Source organism: Cervus elaphus, chromosome 25 (assembly GCF_910594005.1).
Source record: "Cervus elaphus chromosome 25, mCerEla1.1, whole genome shotgun sequence".
Lineage (NCBI taxonomy): Eukaryota > Metazoa > Chordata > Mammalia > Artiodactyla > Cervidae > Cervus > Cervus elaphus.
In genome coordinates, this window is record NC_057839.1 from 39,453,524 (window position 1) to 39,481,370 (window position 27,847).

At 36.6% G+C, this 27,847-nt stretch overlaps 2 protein-coding genes across 4 annotated transcripts in view; one reads left to right on the top strand and one right to left on the bottom strand.

The window, feature by feature from the left end:
- The window catches only part of NIPBL (NIPBL cohesin loading factor), a 193,118-nt gene extending 173,931 nt beyond the window's left edge, over nucleotides 1–19,187 (bottom strand). For all 3 annotated transcript variants that reach the window (XM_043887683.1, XM_043887681.1, XM_043887682.1), the window contains exon 1: nucleotides 19,054–19,187. The gene's annotated coding sequence lies outside the window, so the exon portion shown is untranslated. The remainder of the gene's footprint in view (nucleotides 1–19,053) is intronic.
- Nucleotides 1–27,847, top strand: LOC122683649. The gene is made up of 4 exons (XM_043887436.1): nucleotides 1–89; nucleotides 18,688–18,771; nucleotides 19,041–19,366; nucleotides 19,458–27,847. The coding sequence occupies exons 1-4, from the start codon at nucleotides 1–3 to the stop codon at nucleotides 19,901–19,903; spliced, it is 945 nt and encodes a 314-aa protein (XP_043743371.1). The 3' UTR covers nucleotides 19,904–27,847.

The window sequence follows — 27,847 nt, forward strand, 5'->3', positions numbered from 1 at the left end:
ATGGATGACCAAGTGAAAGATGCCTGGTACAAAAAAGCCACACTGTATGATTTCACCTATGTAAATAAGGAAATCCACAGCAACAGAACGTAGGTTGCCATGGGCTGGAGGAAGGGAAGAATGGCGAGTGACTGCTAATCTGAGGGAGACAAACATGCTCTGGAACTATGCAGTGATGATGGTTGTACAACTTTGTGAATATACTAAAAAAGCCATTTAATTTTTACCACTGTACACTTTAAGAGAGTGAATTTCATAGTTTTTGAGAATGTGACGTAGTCTCCAAATCTTTTCAAACTAGTTCAGACGAGCCACTTAAGTTATCAGCAAACACTTGCTAAAAACCCGCTCTGGGCAATACACTTCATAAGGTACCATAGGCAGACCCTGCCCTCAAAGAGTTTATAATTTGATTGATAATACAATGTGAAAGTGAAACAAAATAAACTGTAGCTTGATACACAAGATGAAAATGTAACAAGTTAGCATATAACTTACATAATGAACTCCTACACAGAGATACATATTAGAAAAGGAAGAGATCACATGAACTGGAGCAAGAGCAAAGAGAGAAAATATAAGCTTGGAAAAGCACAAACAAATCAACCTATGCTATCTCCCTCCATTACCACCCAAAACCCCTAAGAACTTGATAGAAAGAAGGTAGGATTTGGATAGATGGGACAAAAAAAGAGATAAATGGTTTTGATTAAAAGATGTGAAGCAGGAAAATGAGCTATCAAAATATAGTGACCATATTTGTGTGTGTTGTATATATATTGCCACACAGCAGTATAGAATACCTTAGAAGCATAATTAACTTAAGAAAACAGATTAGTTAAGTTCCTTGTATAAGTTGAGTTATTATTTGGGATACTTCACTTAGTTTGGGGTATACAGACAAGTTGTGTTGTGAAGAAGTAGTAGTGAAGTCGCTCAGTCATGTCTGACTCTTTGCGACCCCCTGGACTGTAGCCTACCACGCTCCCCCATCCATGGGATTTTCCAGCCAAGAGTACTGAAGTGGGCTGCCATTTCCTTCTCCAGAGGATATTCCCAACCCAGGGATCGAACCTGGGTCTCCCGCATTGTAGGCAGACGCTTTACCGTATGAGCCACCAGGAAAGTTGTGAAGAAGAACTTTATCTTCCAGTAATTATGTCACAAATTAGCAGATTTTTATTTTGAAACATACTCGACAAGTATATTTTTCATCAAATCACACAATTCAAAAAGTAGCTGCCAACTAGTTAAAGTAATAAATATTTGCTGAGGACTTGCTGTTCAGTGCACAGCACTATTCCAAACATTTTACACATGACTTTTAAAGAGTATGTATTCAACATATACAAAATAAAGCAATCTGACTTTTGAGTAAACTTTTTAAACATAAGGCACTGCTAGGACCAGATCAGTCAGTTCGTCATTTTTTATTTTACTCTAGGTACTGCTGCCAACTTGTATTTGTTTTTAACTTCAATTTTTCTCACCAATTCTTTCTGCCAAATTCATTTGTAGTATCTGCTACTCTTCTTTCCTCAATTCTACAGCCTCTCTAGTATTCAGAAACTCCACTCCATTCTGTATTAACATACCTCTCCATTCTACTCCTAGTTTTAATTCTAAATCATTAATAACTCCGCCCACCATGGTTCCTTGATCCTTCACGCCTCACAGCTGTTTTCACAGAACAGAAAAAAATAAAATAAAGCTGGGGGAAGAGGAGGAAAGAGGCATAGCTTAGGCAGCCATGTAAATCTGAGAGGGAGGCTGGAAAAAAAAGTCCTAGCATCAAATGCCTAGAATTCATTGCTGAGAGCATAGTAGTTATTAAATTAATTATTGCAGAAGATTAAAAAGCCTAAAGGACTAACTAATAGAGAAACTTATAAAACTTACCCTACATCTCCATAAAAGGGTTATATCAAAAGTTTGAAAAAGTTCCCTAGATGATTCTGACATGCCATCTCTCTAATTAAAAAGAAAAAGTACATTTACTTCAATGTATTCAGATCCTAGGAAAGCACTCGTTTTTATTTTGAAGCTGACCTGGTCAATTATTTATGATAATTAAGTTTGATTCTTTCACAATTATTCCTGTATATAGTACTTTTTAAAAGCAAGCATTAAATTATATCTGCAAATACAATTTTCTCATAAGCAAAGTAACATAGTTCTCACCAAAGATCTCATAATATGTATGCATTTAGTATAAAACCAACTTAAAGAAGCGGTCTTCAGATTAAGCTGGATTGACAATATATCAGGAAGGCCCTAAGACAGCCTATTACAATAGAAAATTGTCATATAAGAACATTCATTTTGTTTTTCTAAGTTTATAGTAATATAGTCAATACAATGGAAAACAAAGCCTTAAGAAGAAATGGTATTATTATCTATTATCTTCTAATAATTTAAACCAAGTAAGATTTAAAAAAAAAACAAAACTACTTTTAACCTTGATTTAAGACTGTTTGGAGATATTCTAGGTCAGCTTTGAAAGTCATTTTCAAATAGCCATTAGTATCTATAACAATTTGACCAAGTCACTAAATTGTTTAATATCCATTCATCCAAAATGTGAAAAGTGATACAGGGATAGACCGTATTCTTTTTAAGCAGCCAAAAGTTACTCAACTTAAGTTGGCTTTAAAGGCTATATGCTAATTCTAATTTGTATATCTGTATCAGAACTATAATAATAAATTGAATAGTACCTTGGATATTCTCAGTTAAAAAAGAAATTCTAGGATTTCAACACAGTTTTAACCTTAAATTTTATATATCCTTTAAAAAAATCTACATAGATTTAGAAATGCTGTCCTCATAAAAATAATTCTCTAACAGACCAATTAATAATTATGCAGTTTGCCAAAGAAAAGCTTAATGTCTTCTCAGCTCTGAGAACCTGAATGAAGTACTGGGACTCCCACATCTACCGCACACCTGAATATCCCATTGACAAGCCTAAAACTGTAGTATCATCTCCCTCCCTTCTGCCATATCCCCATCTTTCAATTCTTATAACCTTCTCCTCTTATACTCCTGATCTTAGTGAATAGAACCTTCATACTTCAAGGTCCACAAATATGAAACTTGAGAATCAATCCTCAACTCTTTTCATTCTCCATTACTCAACTGACCTACATATAAGCACCAAACTGTATGCAGGCTAATCTCGTAATATTCGTTGTGGATCTCCCCCTCCACATTTTTCACAGTCCTAACTGAGAACTTCATCAATTCCTAGATGTCCTCCCTAGCCTTTTTTCTATCTCCTATCTAATCTCTGTATTGCTGCCAAAATTTTTTGCAAATACAAAATATACTTCATTACTAAGTAATTTCTTGGTTTCCCAATATCTTTAAAATAAACAGAATTCTTAAAAGCATATACATTCGTCCATAATCTAGACTCAGCCCCTTTCTGCAGCTTCAAATCTTTTTGGAACATTCCTATTCCAACCCTACGCTCCAATAATCTAAGCATCTGCAGTTTCTAAAATCAAACTTTTGCCCCAGACTCCCAAGTCTAATTAATGGCTTGCTAAACATGGTTTAGCACAAGCTGGAATCAAGATTGCCGGGAGAAATATCAATAACCTTAGATATGCAGATGATACCACCCTTATGGCAGAAAGTGAAGAGGAACTAAAAAAAAAAGCCTCTTGATGAACGTCAAAGAGGAGAGTGAAAAAGTTGGCTTAAAGCATAACATTCAGAAAACTAAGATCATGGCATCTGGTCCCATCACCTCATTGGAAATAGATGGGGATACAGTGGAAACAGTTCAGACTTTTTTGGGGGGGGCCCCAAAATCACTGCAGATGGTGACAGCAGCCATGAAATTAAAAGATGCTTACTCCTTGGAAGGAAAGTTATGACCAACCTAGATAGCATATTAAAAAGCAGAGACATTACTTTGCCAACAAAGGTCCCTCTGGTCAAGCCTATGGTTTTTCCTGTGGTCATGTATGGATGTGAGAGTTGGACTGTGAAGAAAGCTGAGCACCGAAGAATTGATGCTTTTGAACTGTGGTGTTGGAGAAGACTCTTGAGAGTCCCTTGGACTGCAAGGAGATCCAACCAGTCCATCCTAAAGGAGATCAGTCCTGGGTGTTCATTGGAAGGACTGATGCTGAAGCTGAAATTCCCAATTCTTTGGCCACCTCATGCGAAGAGCTGACTCACTGGAAAGACCCTGATGCTGGGAGGGATTGGGAGCAGGAGGAGAAGGGGACGACAGAGGATGAGATGGCTGGATGGCATCACCGACTCGATGGACATGAGTTTGAGCAAACTCCGGGAGTTTGTGATGGACAGGGAAGCCTGGCGTCTGCGATTCATGGGGTTGCAAAGAGGCGGACATGACTGAGCGACTGAACTGAATTGAACTGAAGCATGGTTTATATACCATCTTTAGTCTAAATTAGGTAACCCCCCCCCCCAGTGCCCTTACTGTATCCTCTTTGTTAATCTTGATATTATAACAAATTCTTTATCTGTCTTTTCTCAGACTATTAAGATCCTTGAAGGCAAGAATGAAGTATTTTATCTCACCACTGGTAATGCCTTATAGTTTCTGCGACAGAGGAAACACCTAATGTTTGATGAACAAGAGAATGAATATGAAATCACAGCCAAGTCCACATCACACTAGATACTTCATATCTCAAATATTAAGTCTACCCACGCACCTATGGGCTTCCCTCATAGCTCAGTTGGTAAAGAATCTGCCTGCAATTCAGGAGACTTGGGTTCGATCCCTGGGTTGGGAAGATACCCTGGAGAAGGAAATGGCAACCCACTGCAATATTCTTGCCTAGAGAATCCCATGGACAGAGGAGCCTGGCAGGTTACAGTCAATGGTGTCACAATATGTCAATCGGACACAACTTGGCAACTAAACCACTACCACCTCGCACCTATGGGTACCTTATTTTTGACAAGGAGGCAAAAATATTCAATGGGGCAAAGACAGCCTCTTCAATAAGTGGTGCTGGGAACACTGGATTTCATGTAAAAGAAAGAAATCAGAACACTTCCTAACACCATACACAAAGATAAATTCAAAATTGGTTAAAGATCTAAATGTAAAACCAGAAACTATATAACTCTTAGAGGAAAACATCAACAAAACACTCGACATAAATCAAAGCAAGATCCTCTATGACCCACCTCCTAGAGTAACGGAAATAAAAAACAGGAGCAAACAAATGGGACCTGATTAAACTTAAAAGCTTTTGCACAGAAAGGAAACTACAAGCAAGGTGAAAAGACAACTCTCAGAATGGGAGAGAATAATAGCAAATGAAACAATTGACAAAGGATTAATTTTCAAAATATGCAAGCAGCTCATACAACTCAATACCAGAGAAATAAGCAACCCAATCAAAAGGTGGGAAAAAGACCTAAATAGACATTTCTCCAAAGAAGACAAACAGATGGCTAACACACACATGAAAAGATAATGAATATCGCTCATTAATAGAGAAATGCAAATCAAAACTACAATGAGATATCACCTCAAACCGGTAAGAATGGCCATCATCAAAAAGTCTACAAACAATAAAGTCTGGAGACGGTGGGCAGAAAAGGGAACCCTCCTGCACTGTTGGTGGGAATGTAAATTGATACAGCCACTATGGAAGACAGTATGGAGATTCCTTAAAAAACTAAGAATAAAACCACCAGATGACCTAGCAATGCCACTCCAAGGCATATACCCTGAGGAAACCAAAATTAAAAAAGACACATGTACCCCAATGTTCACTGCAGTACTATTTAACAATAGCTAGAACATGGAAGCAACCTAGATGTCCTACGATAGATGAATGGATAAAATTGTCATGCATATACACAATGGAGTATTACTCAGCCATAAAAAGGAACACATTTGAGTCGGTTCTAATGAGGTGGATGAACCAAGAGCCTATTATACAGAGTGAAGTAAGTCAGAAAGAGAAAGATAAATATCATATAGTAATGCATATACATGGAATCTAGAAAGATGGTACCAAAGAATTTATTTGCAGGGCAGCAATAGAAAGACATAGAGAACAGACTTATGGACACTGGGAGAAGGGAGGAGAGGGTGAGATGTATGAAGAGAGTAACATGGAAACTTACACTACCACATGTAAAATAGATAGCCAACAGGAATTTGCCGTACGGCTCAGGAAACTCTAAACAGGGGCTCTGTATCAACCTAGAGGGGTGGGATGGGGAGGGCGATAAGAGGGAGGTTCAAAAGGGAGAGGATATATGTATACCTACAGCCGACTGATGTTGAGGTTTGAGCATGAAATTCTGTAAAGCAAATGTCCTTCAATTAAAAAAGAGAGAAGCAAAAGACAGAGGAGAAAAGGAAAGATATACCCATCTAAATGCAAAAATGAAAAAAAAAAATAATTCTAATAGGACCTACCAAAGAACTAATTTTCCTTTTTAGTAAATGGCAATCCACTCCAGTATTCTTGCCTAGGAAATCCGATGGACAGAGAAGCCTGAGCCTGGCAGGCTACAGTCTACGGAGTCACAGAGAGCTGGACACGACTGAAGCAACTGACCATCCCATCTAAAACCTACTTACTGCTTTTCTACAGATGAAAACTGCTGATGTCTTACCTAAGCTATCTCTCTAGGACCTGATTACTCTCTTCTTTCATTTATCTAAATTTTCCCCCTTTTGCTTTATGTTTTTATTAGTCCATAAAAATCCTAAAACCTGAGAACTCCTTCAGTTTACATTTGAAGAAATGGGCTTAATGACTGGTCTAAATGTTACTTGACTAGTAGCTAGTTTAGACTAGATTCTATGCTAATTTCACTATACAAGACCTCCAAATGATAACAGTTTGAAAAATTCATAAATTTTACTATGAAATTCAAAAATATATTGAAAAGAGACCACAGCCACAACAGTAGAGGAGCATTTAAATGATCTAAGAATAATCTTAATGGGAAAGAGGAACCTATATAAAACAAACAAATTCACTGAATACAGACATGAATGAAAATAAAGATTAAGAAAGAGTAAACTATTTTTGGAAATATATATAAAGAGCCATAAAAAGGTTCAAACCTTTCTGCCTAACTAGAACCAATAGGATTCTACCCTAAATGAATAAAGCCCTCAAAGGGTGAAAAATGTACATATAAAGATGTTCCACTGCCTCACTTTTGTACAGAAAGAGGTGATAGCAAGTAAAATGTCCAAAGTAGAATGACTGACAAAATTATGGTTCATCCACTGACAAAATGTTGGGTAACTTTTTAAATATTTATGAACACTATGTAAAAAGTTAGGAAAACCTTTATGATACAACCGTAAGAGAAAATAGGACTAGGTACATATATTTATACCATAAACAGATATTTAACCAGAATTACATTCATATACGTATTTTTATTAAAAACCTAGTAGCTCTGGTTCTCAAGAAATCTGAGGGAATGGAGAGTTGCTGAAGTATAAAGTTTTTATAAAGAACATTACAGTTTTGGTGGCTATCCTCTAGTTGAAAACAGAGTCACTAAAACCATATGATAGCAGAGGTAGCAACACAGCTCAACAGCAAGATAGCGTATTAGAGATTCAGATACTGAACTTCACCCTAGGACAGCCACAAGTATGTTGTAATTTATAAGTCATTTTAAATTCTAGTGTTTAGGCCCCCTTATCTCAATAGTGAGGACATACAATGGCACTTTGAAATGAGCTAAAAACCATGAATAATTGGAAATGATTGAAGAACTGTAATACCTCTCTCCCTATCCCACCAACACCTCCCAAGTCCTAATATGCATATCTGGATTATGCAGGTCATGTTAGCCCTGAGCCTATTAAATTGTCCCTTACCACTGAGAATGAAGTCTAAACTAACACTTGAAATCAGAAGCAAAACTGTTGTGGGAACAAAATAGAAAGAACTCAAAAACACTTCTGTACATAGATCTTCCTCTTTTCCAGCCAAACAAACCTAACTGTCCAATTACCAAGTAGTTAAATCACACAATTCTTTGCTTTAAAGTCTGTCCTATCTAGTGTTCTCTTCCTTCTATCTAATTTAACATTTAGCAAGCCCCATCTATCATCTGTCACTCAATCAATCCTTTATCTCAAAAACTGAAACACAATTCAAATTCATGTATTTTGCTGTTTGCTGAATGCTTACTATGTGCAAGCCACCACAAACTCAATACCCAGGCAAGGTTTTTGGTCAGTCTTTGTAAACAGCCTTTGTATTGATCTTATTTTCTCAAGAACATGGCAATTAGCACTAGAGCAAAATATAGCACCTATTATTTCCTTAGTTAGAAATTCTAGATACAGTGAAAAAAATGTTTCCTTCATTTTTCAAGATAGCATCACATTTTAAGATACCCTTCACAAGAGATACTCAGGGTTATTTAAATCAGTAACTCTAAGCAGACCCTCCTTCTGTTCCAACTGGGGAATAAGGAGATAACTTTATTCTAAGAAGAAACATTGTAAGCTTATACAAAACCATAAGCAACAACTTCCAAACTCAGCAACAAATAATACAGCTACAATATATGACTCTTGCCATTAAAAATGTTTGCATGCCTAGCAACTGAATGGTACCATATCCCCACTGCTTTTACTCCTTTAGTTTTGTTATCTGCAATAAAAGTGAAAATGCTATTCAAGTAAACTTGTTTTCACAGTAGTAGGAAAGTCAATTAAAAAGCCTTCCTTTGCTCCTACATTCTCATTTTCTTTTCAATTCAGACTCTGTTCCTGAACACATAAACACACAGTATTTAAATGAATGTACAAATCTATGAAATATAGTGCTCTAAAAGTAAGAAAAACACTGAGTTCAAACTGTTCTACTTGATACACTGGGCTCTAAAGAGGTCCTGGATTTTAGATATGGGAATGGGTACAGAAGACATTCACATTTAAGCTATAAAACATGAATGTTACTGAAAATGATACCTTAATTTTAAATATCAGAGCCCAAACATATGAGCAAAAAGTATCCTAACACTAAATACATATTTTGCAATTACCTCTAAATCTCTCTTAAAATGCTATGTTATTTCACCCAACTAGCTGTATGCACCTGCCCACTCTCAGAATCAAATAGTAAACGAGGGATGGATTTAAGTGATACTCAGGGAGGTGTTATGAATGTCAGAACATGGTAAACAACTCATTTGGAGATACACTAAAGAAGAAGGATCAAGTACTATCACCAAGTTTCTAGTTTAGGCAACTTGAGTTAATGATGGGGACATTAACCTACTTCACATAGTTCTAAGAATAGTTTTTCTTTTTGAGTGGGAGGGGGTAAGGGTAGGGAAGAACTGACAAATGAGTTCAGATTTCTATACTATTTCTGAATTTACAGTATGTATGGGACATCAGGAGGTGCCTAGTAAGACAGCTGGATCTGTCTCAGAAGAGAATTCTATTCTACAGACAGATTTGTGAGTTATAAGCATGTAAAAAAAAGTTAAATAGATTAAATCAATAGGAAGAGAGAATAGAATGAAGGCTGAAAAACCACCTTGGGGACACCAATATTTAAGGAGTGGGCAGAGATGGAAGTGTTAGCAAAAAGATCTACGTATTAGAGAATGATATCCCTGAACCCAAGAGAGAATGCTGTTTCAAAAAGTGAGGAGTGAGGGGGAACAAAACAGGTGGTCAAAAAAAATAACCCTTCTTTCTCATTATCTGCTCCAACTTCCAGTAAATAGCACTACTTTAAGCATTAAAAGAGAAGCAATGACTGGTTCTTCACTATAACCTATGCTCTATTTTTAGTTTAAACAACAAACATGAAACCAACAAAATGTAAACTCAATTTCTGGTTGTAAACTCACCACCGTTTCAGTTGCTATATGCTGTATGTTCAAAATACATGAAGTGAGCTATTTCAAGTATGATGAAAAAGAGGCCAATGTCTATTTTACCTACTTGGCAGAGCATCTAACCTAACAGAATTAACTCATATAAATAAATGCCACTCAACAGTAATGTAAATCGCAGCATCTCTGGTGTTGAGGGGTGGAAATGTGAAAGTGTTCGTCGCTCGGTTGTGTCCGTGACCACATGAACTGAAGCCTGCCAGGTTCCTGTGTCCATGGAATTCTCCAGGCAAGAATACTGGATAAGGTAGCTATTTGCTTCTCTGGGAGATCTTCCTGACCCATGGATTGAACCTAGGTCTCCTGCACTGCAGGCAGATTCTATACCATCTGAGGGGTAAATATGGGAAAGTAAGATTGTGTCCAATAACAAAGCAGCTGCAAGATCTGAGACAAATATCTAAAACTGTTCAAAGTATTTTTCAACAAGGTAGTACCAAAGTTGTAGAGTATATTAAATTCAACTTCAAAACTCAGATACCAACAAACTATTAATACATGCAACAACGTGGATGATCTCAAAAGCTTTATGCTAAGAGAAAGAAACCAGACACAGAAGCCTACATGTGTATGATTCCGCTTATGTGACAGTCTAGAGAATACATAACTACAGGAACAGGAATTTAGATCTGGCTGCCAGGAATTAGAGTAGGGGTGATATTGATCACAAAAGGATATAAGGGAACTGGTAGAGGTGTTGAAAATATTATGTCTCTACTAAAGGTAGTAGTTGCAAGATAATGTTTCTCAAAACTCAACCTGTACAGCAGCAATAATAAATTTTATTGTGTAAATTATACCTGAATAAGCCTAACTGAGACAGAGGATGAGATGGTTAGATAGCATCACCGACTCAATGGACATGAATTTGAGCAAATTCCAGGAGATAGTGGAGGGCAGAGGAGCCTGGAGTGCTACAGGAGGTTGGAAAGAGTCGGACATAACTTGGCAACTGAACAAGTCTTACATAAAAAAAATTCAGTCACAATATCACTATTTCATTTAATTTGCATTTTTAATGCTCTGTTCTAATCACAGTTGACTTATCTAAATTGCTATTAGATATAATATTTAAATTAGCAAAGAAAATAAAAACTACAATAAATCAATCTTAAGCTTGAAACAAGGTATTTAGATAGTTTCCCTCTTACAATAAATCGCAGTTATCTTACTTTCAATTCTGCTACCTAGGGGAGCAAAACAAAAGCCCTTTCCTATGTTTTACAATCCTAACAGCCAAAAAAAGAACTTTTAGGTTTTCCTTTATATATATTTCATATGGATTGATTGGGATGTATGTAAACACTATCATACAGTTTAATTCTAATTAATCGGTTCAACAAAAATGTAATGAATACCTACAACACAGGACAAGCACTGTGATGGTGTTACAAACATAAAGATGGAAATAATAGTCTCCTTGCTTGCATAGAGCTGATGGTTTAGTATGACTGAAGACATATGAACAAATTATTTTATCAAGAGTAAATAAGTAATAAACTGACAAATGCTATTAAATTAAATGACCAAGGAAACTTTCACAAAAAAGTCTGCTTTCTCCTTAAAAAAAATTTCTGGTCATTGAGCTGATGTTTTGAGAAGTACCATATCTCCAGAATGAAGTAAGAATGCTAACACAAATATACATTTTCCAGTTAGTATCAAAACGCTTTTCACCAGTAATATTCTGAACTTAATGAAGATCTCAGAATCTGAGGCCTTTTAAACTGCTCTAGGTTTCATAAACATTAACAATACCAACTATATTCACCAAGCTATGTAAAAATTTGCTTAGGAGGAGACACAGATTAAATAGACACTGACGGAAAGAGGAAGAGATACACAAGAAGAGGGAAAGAGAATATTAATAGAGTTAAATAAAAAGTATATGTCAGATATGTCTTACAGGATAACCTGAAGTAACCTGAAGTAGGTTATGGCATAAATATTGGATTTTTAATCCTGTTTTCAAAGGGAAAAAATGTTAATTAAAAGTAGCATTTAGGCCACTGCATTTCAACTTTCCACCTTAAGAATTTTTTAAGATATAGGCAGAACCCTAGGAAAAAGCATCATGGTATGTGCATCAATTCTTTAAGAATTTTTTTTTTAATGGGAGTTAGGCCCATTATATACCCATGTAAAATTTCAATTTGATCATTACCAAAGAAAAACTAAATTATATATAGACTACATTCAGATCATCAATTTCTTTAGACAGAAACTGGCAACCCACAATCCTATCACACAAAGAAAACTGAAAGTAGATTTTAAATTCCTGAAAGAGTTAAAATAGATAAGCAACAAGGTATATGAGATAGCACAGGGAATTATACCAAGGAATTATATCTTGTAATAACCCACAATGGAATATAATCTGCAAAAATACTGAAAATCAATATGCTATATACATAAAATTAACATAATATTGTAAATCAACTATACTTCAATTAAAAATATAGGGGAACATAACAAACATAGGGGAAACTAAGCAAAACAAAAAAAGAAAAAAAGAAAATCTTGAAAGAGTTGCCAAATAGCAGTGCTGAGAAAACTCAGTGATGCATTTCTTTACTAGGAGTAATTTCAAGGACATGTTAGTTAATTAAAAAATTAAATACATCATCATAAAATTGGTATTTTTAGAGTAAACTCTAGTTTGAGTTTTAATAATTCGATTAGTGTTTCAAGCACTGCTAGTTTTTGAGGTATCTAGAACCAATGACTATTTTAAAAAAATAGTACTCATAAAGTACATATGCATTTCACTGGCACAAGACTAAAGAACTGAGAAGTACAGATGACCCAAATAAGCTCATTCTAACAAAAAGGAATCCAGCATTTCAAAATTACGTCAATGCTTCTGAATTTCTCAGGAGAAGTAAAAGTATACTAAAGTACTTTAACAAATAAATTAATGTTACTAATTTCATGTTTTTACATTCTGAAAAAAGTATCTCCTTTAATTTTAAGAGTTTGGTGTATTATGTTAAATGATATGCTATGCATATGTAAGATGGCAAAAAAAAAACCCTACATCAATTATGTTAAAAATTTAATGTATTCTTGAGAACACTTTTTAACGCTTAACATTTTGATAAGAATTCAAGAATCACAACAATACTGTGAAAATAAATACTGTGGCTTTTCCATGAAAACTAAATGTGACTTTCTCACATTTTCAAAAAGTATAGCATGCATTATATTTAAACATCAGTATTCTATTTAAATGCATATTTGTATATGGAAACATCTTGCATATTTTATATGGTATGTTTTAAAAACTGTATCAAGTAATGAATCAGCTATAACTGACCAAAAAATTTTAAAATTCCTCTTTTCTAATTGTCTTCAGATCTCTTTATAAGCTACACTAGAAAAACAAGTTTCACTACTTTATAACCAAGCCTACCTTTTTCATCAAGAAATAACAGACAAAAAGAAGTAGTATAAATCTTGAAGAGGCAGCATGGTAGAATGGAATGAATAGATGTTTTAGAATCAAGACACATCTGAATGGGATCCTATCTTTAATACCTGTTATATTGGCCACCTTGGACAAATTATTAAGTATGATGAGCTTCAACTTCCTTGTTTGTAAAATGAGAACATTATCACTAACTTCATTGGATAGTTGGGAGGTTCAAATCATGATAAACAGTGTGGTGGTTAAGAATAATGGGTAAAGCATCAACTCCAGAGTCCTTTCTCCACTTTCTGCCACTTGTTAGCTGTGTGACCTTAGTCAATCATTCTGTACCTCAGTTTTCTCAAATATCTTAGGGTACTAAATATAACCAAACTCATACTGTACCTAAAAGAATTGAGAAAATCCATATAAAGTGCCTGGCACAGTTTTTGGCACATGGGATTCACTCAATAATATTACATATGACAAATGTAAGGCACTAACACAGTGCCTGAAGCAAAAAAAAGATCTTAAATCTTAGTTTTCCTAAACGAAGTTCCAAATTACTTTTTTTTACTATCTCTAAAACTCAAATTCACCCCTGAAGATAAATATTTGCCATTAATGATGAGAAAAAGATTACTTCAAAGTCTATAAAGGTATTTACTAAAGAAATCCTCCTAAAACTGTATATAATGACAATAGCTCTGGAGTGAGTGCACAACTTCCCAAGTTGAGAACTTCAAAAGGATCCACATGCTTTGGCTACACAAATACTGGAATTTTTAAAAAGTACGAGTCATACTTATTTATAGATTCATATACTGTGATACAATTGATCGTATATATTTCTATGAATATTCGCACTCTACAGCTCAATTTTCTCTTTCTAAAAAGATGCTTTGACAATTTCAATTCAATATAAAAAACTTAAGTAAAAAACTCATCAGACTTATTAACAAACTCAAAATGAAAATATAAGGCAGTAAAGATTTGCTGATTTCAAAATTATTGAAATTACTATTAATGTATATAGCACATACAGTCTGAATTTTATTTTAGTTCTTTGCCTACAGCACATAATTTCCTTGACTACATGGCCCTTAAGTATTGAATCAACTGAGGAACTAAAGGATAATATTAAGAATTCACTAAAAGTAGAAATGTGGAATCCTAAATCCTTAAGAAACAATATAAATCAGACCAATTAGAGTAATTATAAGACAACAGACAATTTTCTGACATTTCTAGCCTCAGTTTCTTCATCTGTAAATTATGGGTGATAACTGTTTCTATTTCATGAGCTTGTTAGAAGAACTAGAGTGGGGTCACCCATCTGTAACACAATTCCTGGCAAATAATAAGCCCTCAAAATCTTATCCAATGGGCAATCCTGTATCAACAAATGATCTCTTCTAATAAATCACTTTGGGAATAGAACGGAATCTGCCTTAAAACATAATGCAATCTGACAAAACTCAATTCATTAAAATTGACTCCAGATTTGACACTTAAAATTGCTTTTAAATCAACTAGAAACGCTAATATTCCATTATAGTCATTAAAAAATTGAATAAAAATAGAACTTTAAGGAGTCATTATTTACTACAAATATAATCAATTCACTTACACTCCAGAAGAGAGACATATGTAAATAAACTCAACCACTCAAACAGCAAACATATATACACAAAGTGAAGATCTCTAACATAAAAGTACTATTTTCATACCAGGAAAATACAACTAAAAGACAGGTACCATATCTTTCTATGGAGATGAGAAAAGCACCTTGGACTCAGATAATCGAGGAAAAACAAAAAAAAATCACAGATGGTATCAGTGTCAGCGCTGAGCAATACCTAGCTTCATGACCAAAGCTCACACGTTACTTAAAAGCAACATAATCTAATAAGAAACTATTAAGAGTCAGAGAATACCCCAATCTCCCACTGAGTCACTAAGTGAATCTACACAAATCACTTGGCCTCTTGAGTTTTTTCATCAAAAAGTGGAAATCACACTGGTCATTCATATTGCAGGGGAATGAGAATATTTATGAATGAACTCAGGTCACCCTGAAATAGAACCAATTTAAGAATACAAAGAATAATTACTGACAACTGCTAAAAATAGAAAAAGAACTCCCTTCAAAAAGTATATTCTAAAATGATTTTTAAAAGCTAATATAAGACCATACATTACCACTAAAGCCAACTTAGTATCTCAGGATATTAAAATAAACATGTCAACTAACCACTTAGTTACTAGTTCCTAGTCAGTAATTTCCTATTCATTTTATAGCAAATAAACACGATAAACAGAACTGAAGTTACACATGTATGAAATTTTATTTAACTCAGTCTTCTCAATCACTTTATATAAACTGAAATCTTACATCATCTTAAAAATTTCAGAATTATTTACAAAGTATGCTTTTCCTAATAAGCAACGGAGCAGGGAAATTTAAATCAAAGTGTGTAAAACTCAAACTCTTTAGTTTTTATCTACTTTTTATTATTAATGTTTACATCTTATTTTGGGAGAGTAAAAATACTACCATAGAGCATACCAAAATATAACACAGATGTATTCAAATGTTTAGACAGCAGTTTGATGGTGAACTGGTCACCAAAAAATTAAGTAAGTTAAGGAAGCCTTAGAAAATACATGTTTAAGTTGGGTAGCCTGGCTCCAAAGAAAGAAAACTTCACATCTGAATTGGTACAGCTTTGCTTATATTATTTTTGAGATTCAATAATGATCATTATGCCGAAAACCAAAACAAGTTTACTACCATACTGAAAACTCTCACTTTTCATCCCCAAAGAGAATTTGAAATTTCTTCAAATACAAGTCTTTTCTTCTCAAAGGTGGACAGTATAATAATGATCCCTAGCACAGGTTCAAAAAGCTTTTGAACAACTACAGTAAACAAATTTGTTGAATGACTTTCAAAAGGAAGCATCCGATACTCTCATCTCAAAACACTAGAAATAGTTATTTACTATTCAACTTTAATTTGATTTACCAGACTTTCATGATATACTTCAAAACTATTTTCTTTTCAAGTAATTAAGTTACTAGTAACTTTGCAGACTCAAAAGAAACAATAAACCATACTGCTGAAATTTCCTCTAGGTATATTACAAAATGTTTATCCAAATAATATAACTAGCACTGTAAGATCTGTGGAATACTTAGAGCTGTTTCCTTCCACTGAATTAAAAAAGAAAGAAAAAGAAATACAAGATTAGCCACTGGTGAGTATTCCAACCAATACAGGGGAGTACAGCAGGCTATTCATAATCTCTAGGGAAACAAATTATTCTTTCCAACTAAGTTATCAAGAATGTAAAGTTCAAGTTTAGGTTTTACTGAAGTTTCGCAATATCTTCTCCTTTAAAAATAACCTATTTAACTGGTTTGGCCCAAACAAAATATTTTCAACCTACTTTAAAGAAGTATTTATGCTATCTGAATGAAAGGTATCATACAACCTGTATTACTTACGGAGTACCACATATGTAGAATTAGGAAAATAAGGTCTAATAACAACTAATTCACTATAATGCCAAAGTCACAACAAAAAAATCAATCACATAGATATATGACATACTGATTCAAACATGTTTAAGAAAGCTCCCTTTATACCTATAAAACGCTAAAGATAAGTTTTTCCTATTGATGAAAACTAAGCAAGCAGAACTCCGCTTTCCATTACCTTTAATAGAAGGATGTTCATCCCTAGACATACATCTCAGTATTTTATTTAAAGTTGTAAAGACAATCACAGGTTCTTATCAGGGCCTTTTTCAACATTAATATTGAAGCCCTTACCCCGCCCTCCCCACCCCGATCCTCCGCTTAAGAAATGAACTGTTCCTACCTTCTGTATTCTCCTCTACCCCCCAAACCTTTCCCAGTCCCAATTCGCGTGCCCCCCACCCAGTGTAGGCCTGAGGCCCTGTAGCAAACAGTGTCTAACAGGAGCAGGCAGCACAAAGACAGGAATGGGAGATTAGTGGGAGGGAGGGAGGCCGGGATTGGGGCTCAGCAGGAGCTTCAGGCTTTTTAAAATTCAAACTGCTCCCTGACCAATACAAATCACGGACACGCTACTGACTACTACACGGATTTATAGCATTAAAAACATGCCTAGTACGTGACAGCTATATTAACTTCACTCTTTCTAACATTCATCCATACGTTGCAAGAAATGTAGAACCATTTACTTTAAGCAAAAGGCTAAACTCAAAAATCACCTTCAGAAAAGTTACTTATTCTACGATGACATAATAATTTAATGAGATGCAAAAAATTTGAACTAACGTAACACTTACTAATAAAACAAGGGACTTTGTTGATCACTGTTGCTTCATTTTAACCAATGAAAGTTTTCCTTCAATGAATATGAGACAAAGTATCAAAACAGTCCAACCCAGGGACAATTATTTTTCTATGTAACTTGTATGGCTGAGGACTTTTAAATTGGTTTTTCCCTTATACCAACCTACATTACCAACGCCTCCATAAACAAGCTCCAAGCACTTAACTTACTTGTGAGCTAGAATTTAAGATAAAATTGATATTTTTCTCCAGCATTTACAGATACATTTGACCTATTAAAATGACACCTCTCTCATTACACAGTCAAACATCATGGGCACAAACAGCCAATGACAATCCTGAGACCTCAAGAAGATCTGCCCTGACATGAAAGGATGGCACCTTCCACATTTTTTTTTTAACCTCCCAGGGATTTTAAGCATAACTTCATTTCTATCCTTTTAAAGAAAATTGGATGTACTTGTATCTCACCGCAATTCTCAGAACATTTAAAAACCTTTCTAAGCTTCTACAGGTTTAGATCAGGAAGTACCTGAGTGTTTCACGTACAATCATTTAAAACTGTCCTTATATAACGCACACAAATATAAAGTGGCAGGGTAAACCTGTCAAGTACAGTATACTTGTCTCTGAATAAAAAGTCCATGTGCAACACACTGTCAAACAACAACATAAAAGCGCTTTGCGTGGGTGGGGGGGTCATATGCAGTGTCTACTACACTATGGTTTTCTGTATTAAATATTCATGTGGACGATTTAATTCTCCTTAAAAAGAAAATGAGTCTTTATTAACTTTCCAACGTCCAAACAAGTTTTACACAGGAAAAGAATTACCACTGGATCCGTGTCTGAGTATTTACATTTGTCTCACTAACTGAAACTACTTCCTCCCTTCATGGGGTCACAGGGGGAAGAAGGGGGGTTGTTTGTTTCACTGGGACGTTCCCCACTCCCGGACCAGGAAAGTTGTAAATATGGGGACGGTCAGGGCACATTTGCTGTTAGTTGTATTGTTTCCGCCTCCTCACTAGCTACAGCTCTTCTCCCGGGCGAGGCCTGTCACCGACCAGCAGTAGCTCCGCTCAGCCCGGAGCTCTCCTAATCCCCGAGCTCAAGTAGATTCCGCTGGCCCGCGGCCTGCACTCTCCGCCGGGCCTACGCCTCCCCGGCCGCCCGGCAGGAGCCCAGTCCCCGCCACCGGAGCCGGCCGGGAGAGGGTACAAAACCACCGCCACCCAGGGCGGCTGCCACCAGAGAGGAGCGAACTCTAGACTCGCCCGTGGAGGAGACCTGGGGCCGCTAAGGAAACGGCGGGGAGGGGAGCGAGGAGGAGAGACGCTGAGGACCTGGCGCCGCCGCCGCCGCCGCCGCCGCCGAAATAAAGAGCAGGAATTTACCTGGGCGAATCGGCGTCTGAATCCAAGGGGAGGCCGAGGCCGCTGTGGCGAGAGACTATAATCCGGGCCGGGAGGGGGGGTGGCTACGGCTCCTCTTCCGTCTCCTCAGTGCGGGGAACATGTAGAGCCGGGGGGAGACCAGCCGAGAAGACAAATCGCTGCTTCTTCTTCCTCCTCCTCCTCCTTCTCCCACATAGAAACACTCACAAACACCCGACCAGGGGCCCGAGCTACCGGGGGGGCATCGCCGCCGGCCCGGGAACCAATCCTCCAGTCGGCGGGGGCGTCCCTCCCTGCGGCTTGGTGGTGTCGGGTGAGTCGGTACCGACGGAGGGAGGGGGGGGAGGGCGGGGGGGGAAGGAGCCCTGTGTGTGTCTCTCTCTCGTTCCGTCTCTCCCTCTCAGAACAAAATGCCGACCGGAAGTGCAGCTGCAGGAATGACTCCCTCCGCCGGCGCCAAACACTAACAACCACCCCCTCTTCCCCACTCCACTTCCGCCACCGCCGCGCCGCCGCCGCCACTTGGGCTCTCGTCTTCGGCCGCGCCGCACTGCACGGCCCGCGCCGCTCAGCTCGGAACCGCAGCCCGGGCCCGGAGGCGGCCGGCAGCGAGGCGGCGGGGGCCTCTCCTCCGCGCCCTTCTCGTCAGGGCGGCTGTGGACACTGCCTTTTAGTGTCGATCCTGCGGAGCGGCATTTTCGCTGTGGCACGGGTAGACCGAGAGGTCTTTATTTTCCTGGAGGCCGACCGGAGCGGGGCCCGAGCCTCGGTTGTGGTCGTGTGCGTGGGGGGCTCTCAGGCCCGGACCGGCTCGCAGGCCACGCACGCCGCCCCAGCTGCTCGTCATTAGCTCTTGGGAGCCGAGCTCGGGGCGGCCACGTAGAGGACGCCCGCGATCCGACGGCGACCGAGCATTTTTTAAATGGTGTCCCTGCAGCCGGGTGGATGGATGCATCGTATTGTACACTCTGCTCTCTTTTTGAGAGGCCGGACTTTACGCCCGTCTCTTCATTATTTCTGCGGAGTAAGGACTCAACCCTTGGAGGAGGCGAAGATTCTCAGCTGGATTGAATTGGAATCGTGTTTGTAATGCATTTATTTCTGGAAATATGTGGTCTTTTCTGGGCTCGCTTTTTGTTGGTGGTGGTTTTGGCTCTTGCCTAGCAGTCGGGATAAAGGCCTGTAGGCGACGCTGTTCGAGCGAGGAGCCGGCCCGCGGTGGGCCCGGAGCGCGCCCCGTTCTAGGTGTGGGTGGAGCCGAGCGCGCGGGGAGAGCCGGCGGACTGCGGGCCAGCGGCCCGCCGATTTCAGACATCGTTTTCCTCTTTACGCTCGAAACAGAGGTCCTGACCAAGGCTGGAGTACAGATGCGATTCTGTGTACAGTACCGAACCTTCTGTAGTCTCTTACTGAAACACCTGAAATAACTCTGTCGTACAGTTCACTATTAAGTTTACTTCTGTAAATTTAGAGGGTGCTATTCTTCAGGTAAAAGTGCCTAGGTAAGCGGATTTTACTCAAACGGGACGAAATTTGTGTTATATCTTCGTGAGTTTACTTAAGTTGTATGTAAACTGTATTTGTCTGTGTACCAGTACGCTGAAAGTTAAACAGGCAAATTTGCCCGCGGGCCATTCCTTTTGCCTTGGAGATCGCTACAAGGACTAAATCAGATCTTAACACGTCTCTCGAGCCGGCATTTGCTTAGCCGGGAGTAAAAGCCGAAGCCTTGACCACGGCCTGAAGGCGGTGCGCGCGGTGGGGCGCGGGGAGCCGCCTCGGCCGCGGAGCCAGCAGGGTGTCTGCTCCGCCTTCTGCCAGGCTCCTTCCCCGAGTGCCACAGAGTTTCTTACTTTCAGGGTTTTGCTTGGCTGCCTCCTCGGGGCTCTGTGGCCTCTCTTTAAACTGGACGTTCCCGATTCCCTCCTCATTTTTATCCTGCAGGCATTCTACTTATCATGCTTGTTTATCTCATCTGTTTGTACCGATAGAATAATGTAAGCTCCAGGAGGGCGAGGTCCTCCCCCCTCCCCGCCCCAGACTGGTGTTTTGTGTAGAAAATATTGCCTGACAACACAGTATTTGCTTAATAGCTGGTTAATGAATGAACGACGATTATAAGGGCCTTGACCTCACCCCACACATACACCAGTTTCTGAACTCTGTCCCTTACGTGTATATACACTTATATGCTACAGAGAACTTTTATGAAAGGTGTGTGAAAACAAAAGAAAACCTGGGGGAAAAGTGCAAGTTTATTACAAAGTTCTAGGAAACGGCACTACTTCTAGACATTGAAAGCCCCCTACAAGCACCAGAAGCCCACAAACTAGTGATAGTTACATGTTTTTAGATAAATGGGCTTGCTCGAGGACAGTACATTATGTGATCCATTGGATTATGTGAGTATATTCATATTGCTTTCCTCTCTTCCTGAATCAAACTGCATTCTTTATCCATTCTGTACTCTTTCTTGAAAAATCATGCTAAGTTAATTCACTAAGTTCAATTATGTGAAAATTTGGTTGGCTTAGTCCAAAACCAGCACTGCTGTAGAAATTCATTCAGCAAGTACATATTGGGCACAAAATTATGCCGCCCGGTACAATGATTCAAAAGGTGCTGTGTTTCTTGATTCTTAAAGGACCACATATGGCTACTTCGGTTACTACTCAATTATGCTGTCAAGCAAAGCAAACGCTTGTTAGATTTATTTTTACGGTTTCATTTTGAAGAAAAGGTTCAGTGAAAGCTGAGGTCAGGCTTAGTTTGGATATTTTAATTCACCTTTTAGTTTGCTGTTCACTTATTATGATAAGCACCAAGTATACCAATAAGTTAACTGGTAAATTGATTTTTAAAAACTGAAACAAATTTAGAATTTTTACTTACTAGTGGTTGGATGAACAAGACTTTTAAATTAAAATATATGCTATAAGCCTTTGGGAATCATTTCATGTATGGAAATTTTGGACAAGAAAAGACAATCTTGATAAGTATTTCATAACCATTAATACAATTAATTAAACATTGTCTAGTAAATCCAACAGTTTGTTCATTATTAAGCACAGCTCTGAGTAATATACAGATGGTTTAGAATGTGTTTTTCATTTCTTTTCAGAATACTAATATTTCAGTTTTCTTAGAAAAGAAAATTATCTTCTTATATACTTCCTTAAATGTTACTGTTAAGCTGAAAATTTTGCATGTTCAGGTAACAAAAGTCTTGGCATTGTTACAGCATTTAATTTAAAATTTTAGATATTTTTAGTTTCTTCCCTCACTACTTAATAGGAACTTACTAGGTGCTATAATTAGCTTTTACAGTAGGCACCTCCTAAACATGAGTGAATTAAAAACAGGGTCTCTGCCTTTAAGTGGTTTAACTTGTAAATAGCTTATAACAATTTTTTTTTCCAAATCTTAGAACTAATGAAATTGTTTCAATGCATAACAGGATATTTCTCCATTAAATCAACTCGTGTTTTGTTTTCCTAAATTTGAGTATCCAAGTTGAGATCTTACGTAGACTCTTCTAATATAATCTTAGTATTTAAAACTTTTATGTCCAAAATCAGTTGATTTATGGTGGCATTATGTTTCACTGCTAGATCCTTGATTTATCAATTCTTAGTTTATAGGATAGCCCAATAAACCTTTAATCTGACCTTGTATTGTCTCCTTTAAGTACTGAGTTGCACTACTCACTTTTTTTGCCAAAGATATTCCTGTATATTCCTATATGTATTCTTGATCAATAAGCTGCAAAAGATTTAATAAAATATTTTAAAATGCATTTTAAGTATTTTCTATTGAATGTCATTAACAGGAATTGGTATAGTTGGCAAATTATGAATTATTTGATTGAAAATATCTTTTAGATACAATTTTCCATAAAATGATAGGAATAAAAAATTTTAGAAAGTAATTTTCTTCTCATTATGTCTACCATTTATCAGTGATAAAATTAACTTACAGAGACAATTTTTGAAAAAACAGACATGTAGTGTATATATGTTTTGTAGATTATTTCAGACTACCAAAATTATTTCATATATAGGATAATTAAAGTTACTTTAGGATGATTTTTATCTTAAATTTTGATAAAGAGTTAGTTGTAGATGTTGATTTGAGTGTGAGCTACAAAATTATCAGTCTGTAAATGTTTCTGTTTCAAGTTTTCAAAGTAAATACCTTAATCAAATCTGTGATAGTGTTTATGACAATTATTCAGCATATCTTACCCATTTTTGTTAAGATGGTAGAAATGAATGGTTATTCACTTGAATGACTTTATTCATGGTAGCCTTTTAAGAGAACAGGCTTTATCTTTTCATTAATCCTTCTCACCTCTAATTAAGGATTTTCTCTAAATTCATAGATTTTATTATTCATTGTTCAGTCGCTGAGTCGTGTCCAACTTACTATTCACACCATCCATTTATAATTCTGTGACCTTCCTATATTGTTCTTTATATTTTTGTGTAGCTATGCCTTGTGTTCCTGGATCAATGTGACTGGTTATGTGGTAAACTACATTGTAAGTTTCACTGTGCATTACATACTATGGGGCCCTCAAAAATTGTACTTCTGAAATACAAATTCAATATAAAATTATTTAGAGTCATTAAATCTTCATGAAAGCCTAACCTTCCGGAACCTACACATGTGCTGAATGTGAACCAGAGAATTAAACTCTACATGCATTTTAATACTAATGTGGAACAACTGTTTAAAATTGATTTTATCAATGAAGGAAAAAATACAAACTCCAAAATAGGTATAAAGGGAGTGCTTATGATACACATTTCAAAGCATCCCCTATAGACCAGTATTTTAAAACTGGGTCATGTACCATTATGCGTCATGAAATAAACTCAATGGGTTAAGAATAGCGTTTTTTATTTGAAATAGATGAAGCAATCAAAAATCTAAGAGTACATCACACATAGTAAAGTCTGTATTTATAAACATTCATTTTGTTTGTGTGTGTGCATGTGCTGGATTACTTTTTTTTATTAGGGATATTGGCCAGAAAAAGTAGTGTTTTTTATCTACAGTTCAGATTTTCCTTTACTTCCTTAGAAAATGAAAAAAATGCTAGAAATTTATGACTGCCTGTGAAATAGTGAGGAATTTTAGAGGAGGCACTAGGATATTTCAGAGAAGATTTTATATTACCTAGTCATAGAAGTTCAAAGCAAACTGCTACCTTCACAAAGTAATTATCATATGAACAAGTTATTCCCTGAAGATAATAGATACTCCTCTGAAAGATAACAAACTTTCAATAAGGGTTTTCTCTCTAGCCAAAGTAAGGAATAATTTCTTAACTTTATGTAAATAGTTAACTTTCACTTGCCATCTAACTCATCTATATATTTAAGTAAGTGTACTTAAAATTGTGTACAGAATTTAAAAGGAGAGAATTGTGTAAAGAATTGCAAGGGAGGCAGTATGCTGTGATCAGTGGGATGAAAACTACCTACCAAACATCAGAATTAAAATTTAGACACTTCAAAAATTTAAGCATTTCATTACTTAACCGTTTCACCTTATTTCAGTCTAGATTTCAGTATTGCGATGTTGGTGAGTGTTAATAAAAGGGTTTTTTTCATACATATGATACCAGTACCCTTTCAGTTAGTTATTTAAGACCTAGTTTTATTAAAATCTTAGCTAAACACAAAATTCTAGAGAACTGACATGAGAACCTCTAATTCAATTACTCAACCAAAGTTATTCACCCCAAGTATTACATTTCACCAATACCCTATTGAACTAAGAAAGGAATTATATTACTAACCAGCAGAGGGAGCCAAGTCAGTCCTGAAAGATAGGAGTACAAAGAAAGACCACATGACTTCCTGTTTTGAGTTTGTTGTGGCAGCTGTTCAGTTTAGCCTACCAAAAAGCCAAGTAAAAGGATAGGAAGGTTACCAATGTATCAGATGTGGATAGGGTAACAATTGTAACTGTCAAATTACCTTGCAGGAAGCAAATTGAAAGAAAACATTTATGCTTAAGTTGAGGGCAGCTCTGCAAAGAATGTACAGCATAAAAGAGGATTCTTTAAAAAAAAAAAAGACATTAAAAATTAAATGAGTAAAATATGCAAACTAACATTGGCTTTCTACTATAGGTGGTGAAACTCAGATGGCTCAAAATGAAGTAATGATAAGCTTATTAGCCATTAAGCAGAAGCAATTCAAGTAGAAATATTAATATAAAAGTGGAAAATGTCTCAGTAGTATAACCTAAAAAAATAGTACCTTAGGACATGATGAATTACTAGATGTAACAGTAAACCATTCCTTAATCCATTTTTATTGAAAGCTGAAAATAGTCTCTAATAGGCACATTTTAAATAAAGTTGGTACATAGATTGATCTTACATTAAAGTTATATGTAATTGTTCCCATTACCCTCTATAAACAAAGCAAAAAGTAATGCCTTCTTGGGTTTCCCTGGTGGCTCAGTGGTAAAGAATCTGCCTGCCAATGCAGGAGACAGGTTCAATCCCTGAGCCGGAAAGATCCCACATACCTCAGAGCAACTAAGCCTGTGTGCGACAACTATTGAGCCTGTGCCCTAGAACTGAGGAGCCTCAACGACAAGTCTGGGTGCCCTAGAGCCCTGGCTCCACAGTAAGAGAAGCTACTGCAATGAGAATCCCACACACCGCAACCAGAGAGTAGCCCCTGCTTGCTACAATTGGAGAAAGCCCATGCTGCAACAAAGACCCATCACAGCCAAAAATAATTAACTTAAAAAGTTTTTTTTTTTAAATTTAAAGTTATACCTTGTTTCATTTCAGATGTTTGGGGGAATATAGCAGCTAAAGGACAGTTGTACTGTCAGGTTATTTAATATCTTCTAAGAACCTCAAAATCCTTGATAGAATGATTTTTGGAAGCAAATAGTAAGAGCTGGGTGTTAGCTAACTATCAAAATTTAAAGGCCCAAACTAGTTTAATAAACTAAAATAATGGTAGTCTAGCCACTTACTCATTGAAAGGTGTGTGGAAACATTGTCCAAAGCACAGACAATAGATTCAGGCAAATTTTAGCTATAGGTATATTTACTTAGGAGCTTCCCTAGTGCCTCAGTGGTGGTGAATCCTCCTGCAATGCAGGAGATGTGGGTTTCATCCCCTAGTCGGGAAGATCCTCTGGAGAAGGAAATAGCAACACCCTCCAGTATTCTTGCCTGGGAAATCCTATGGACATAGGAACCCGGCAGGCTACAGTCCATGGGGTTGTAAAAGAACTAGACATGACTTAGTGACTAAACAACAATATTTACTTAAGTGTTCATTATAAATACATACTCCTTGAACATGTTCTGTCTCCACAGGACATAGAGCATGTCTTCATTATAAACTCGACAAAATTCTTAACGTCTTGTTGAAAGATTTAACTTCATTGTATGAAGAGTCATAGAAATTCAGTATGCAATCCATTAAATCCAAGGAGATGGCACTTGGAAGCAAATCATTTAGTACTGAGTTCTAGAAGGTAGACTGTCAACCTCTAAGTCAGTTCTTTTATAATACTGCATTATACTGACATTCTATATATTGTCACCTGGTGTCAAATCAGTTAATCACAGCAATGATACGTAGTAAGTAAAATTCATCTAATACCAGTCCTAGAGACATTTTAGTGCCAAAAAAGAATTTAATCAGTATTACTACTAATTATGTACTTTCTTTACATGTAAGTTGCTATGAATATGGGCTGTTAGAATTGCATAAACAGCCTGACCTTTTAATTATACTTTTTATTGTGTTTTCATCCATGGGAAATGCTATAATGATCTTTTAAAATTTTTATTAATAAAGTGGCAATAGTTGGCCATGAAACGTTTCTTTATTGATAAGCATATTAGTAGGTTAACTCATCAAAATTCAGTAAAAACTATTAACTCTGTCACAAAAGTCAACATTTCACAGTCTAAAATATGGAGTATGTTTTTCTGCTTTATCTAGATTTAACAATCTACAACTCTGTGAAAATAAACTCAAAACCAAAGGAAAGAAAGAAAATAGCTCATACCTTGTTTTATTCCAGAGTAGAGGATGGTGACAGATTAAGAAAAGCACCAAAAAAGTGACTTCTAGTGAACAAAATTAGATTTGAGTAAAGAATTTTTATTTCCCTAAAAAAAATTAAATACAACATTTTAGTCAGGAATTTATACCCAAACATGGATGCTGTTTTTAACACTGCTTTTGAGATACTTAAAATACTTTTTTATTTGAAAAACAGCACCAAAATCCATATTGCTTTAGAAATCATCTAGTTTATCATCTCGGCCTTACCCTGTTGAATTCTGCATGTCTTCTAAAGCATCTCTCTAGCCTTCTCACTACTGCCTTCTTCCTAATTCTACCATCAACATTCATTAGCTTTCTGCAATATATTCAGCTGATTTCTCATGATCTTACCCAAACAAACTTTGTAACATTTGCTTTATGTAAGGAGAATAGCTTATTATTAACTTAGAAGAGCTATAGTAGTACTTGACAATATATATGCAAAAGTATTTTTAATTTGAAGAACTTACTGTGCATCTCACAGGCTTTGTGTTAAAAAATTTTAATGTCTATTTTGTGCTAGAAGCTTAGAATTGATAATGATTTAATGTTTAATCCTGTGCTTACATTAAATTCTTTGGGAAGTGCTCACCAGAAAACTGGCTTGAAATTATCCTGACTACAATGTAACTGTTATATTCAGTATGGTAAGAGTTAAGTGTGACTTCTGAATAAACATGTCTATAATTCTTAGT

Coding starts and splice junctions, on each gene's coding strand:
- LOC122683649 (XM_043887436.1), top strand. CDS start 1: ATGGATGACCAAGTGAAAGATGCCTGGTACAAAAAAGCCACACTGTAT. Junction 90..18,687: donor GAAATCCACAGCAACAGAAC/GTAGGTTGCCAT, acceptor CCTCCTCACTAG/CTACAGCTCTTCTCCCGGGC. Junction 19,367..19,457: donor CTGCGGCTTGGTGGTGTCGG/GTGAGTCGGTAC, acceptor TCTCCCTCTCAG/AACAAAATGCCGACCGGAAG.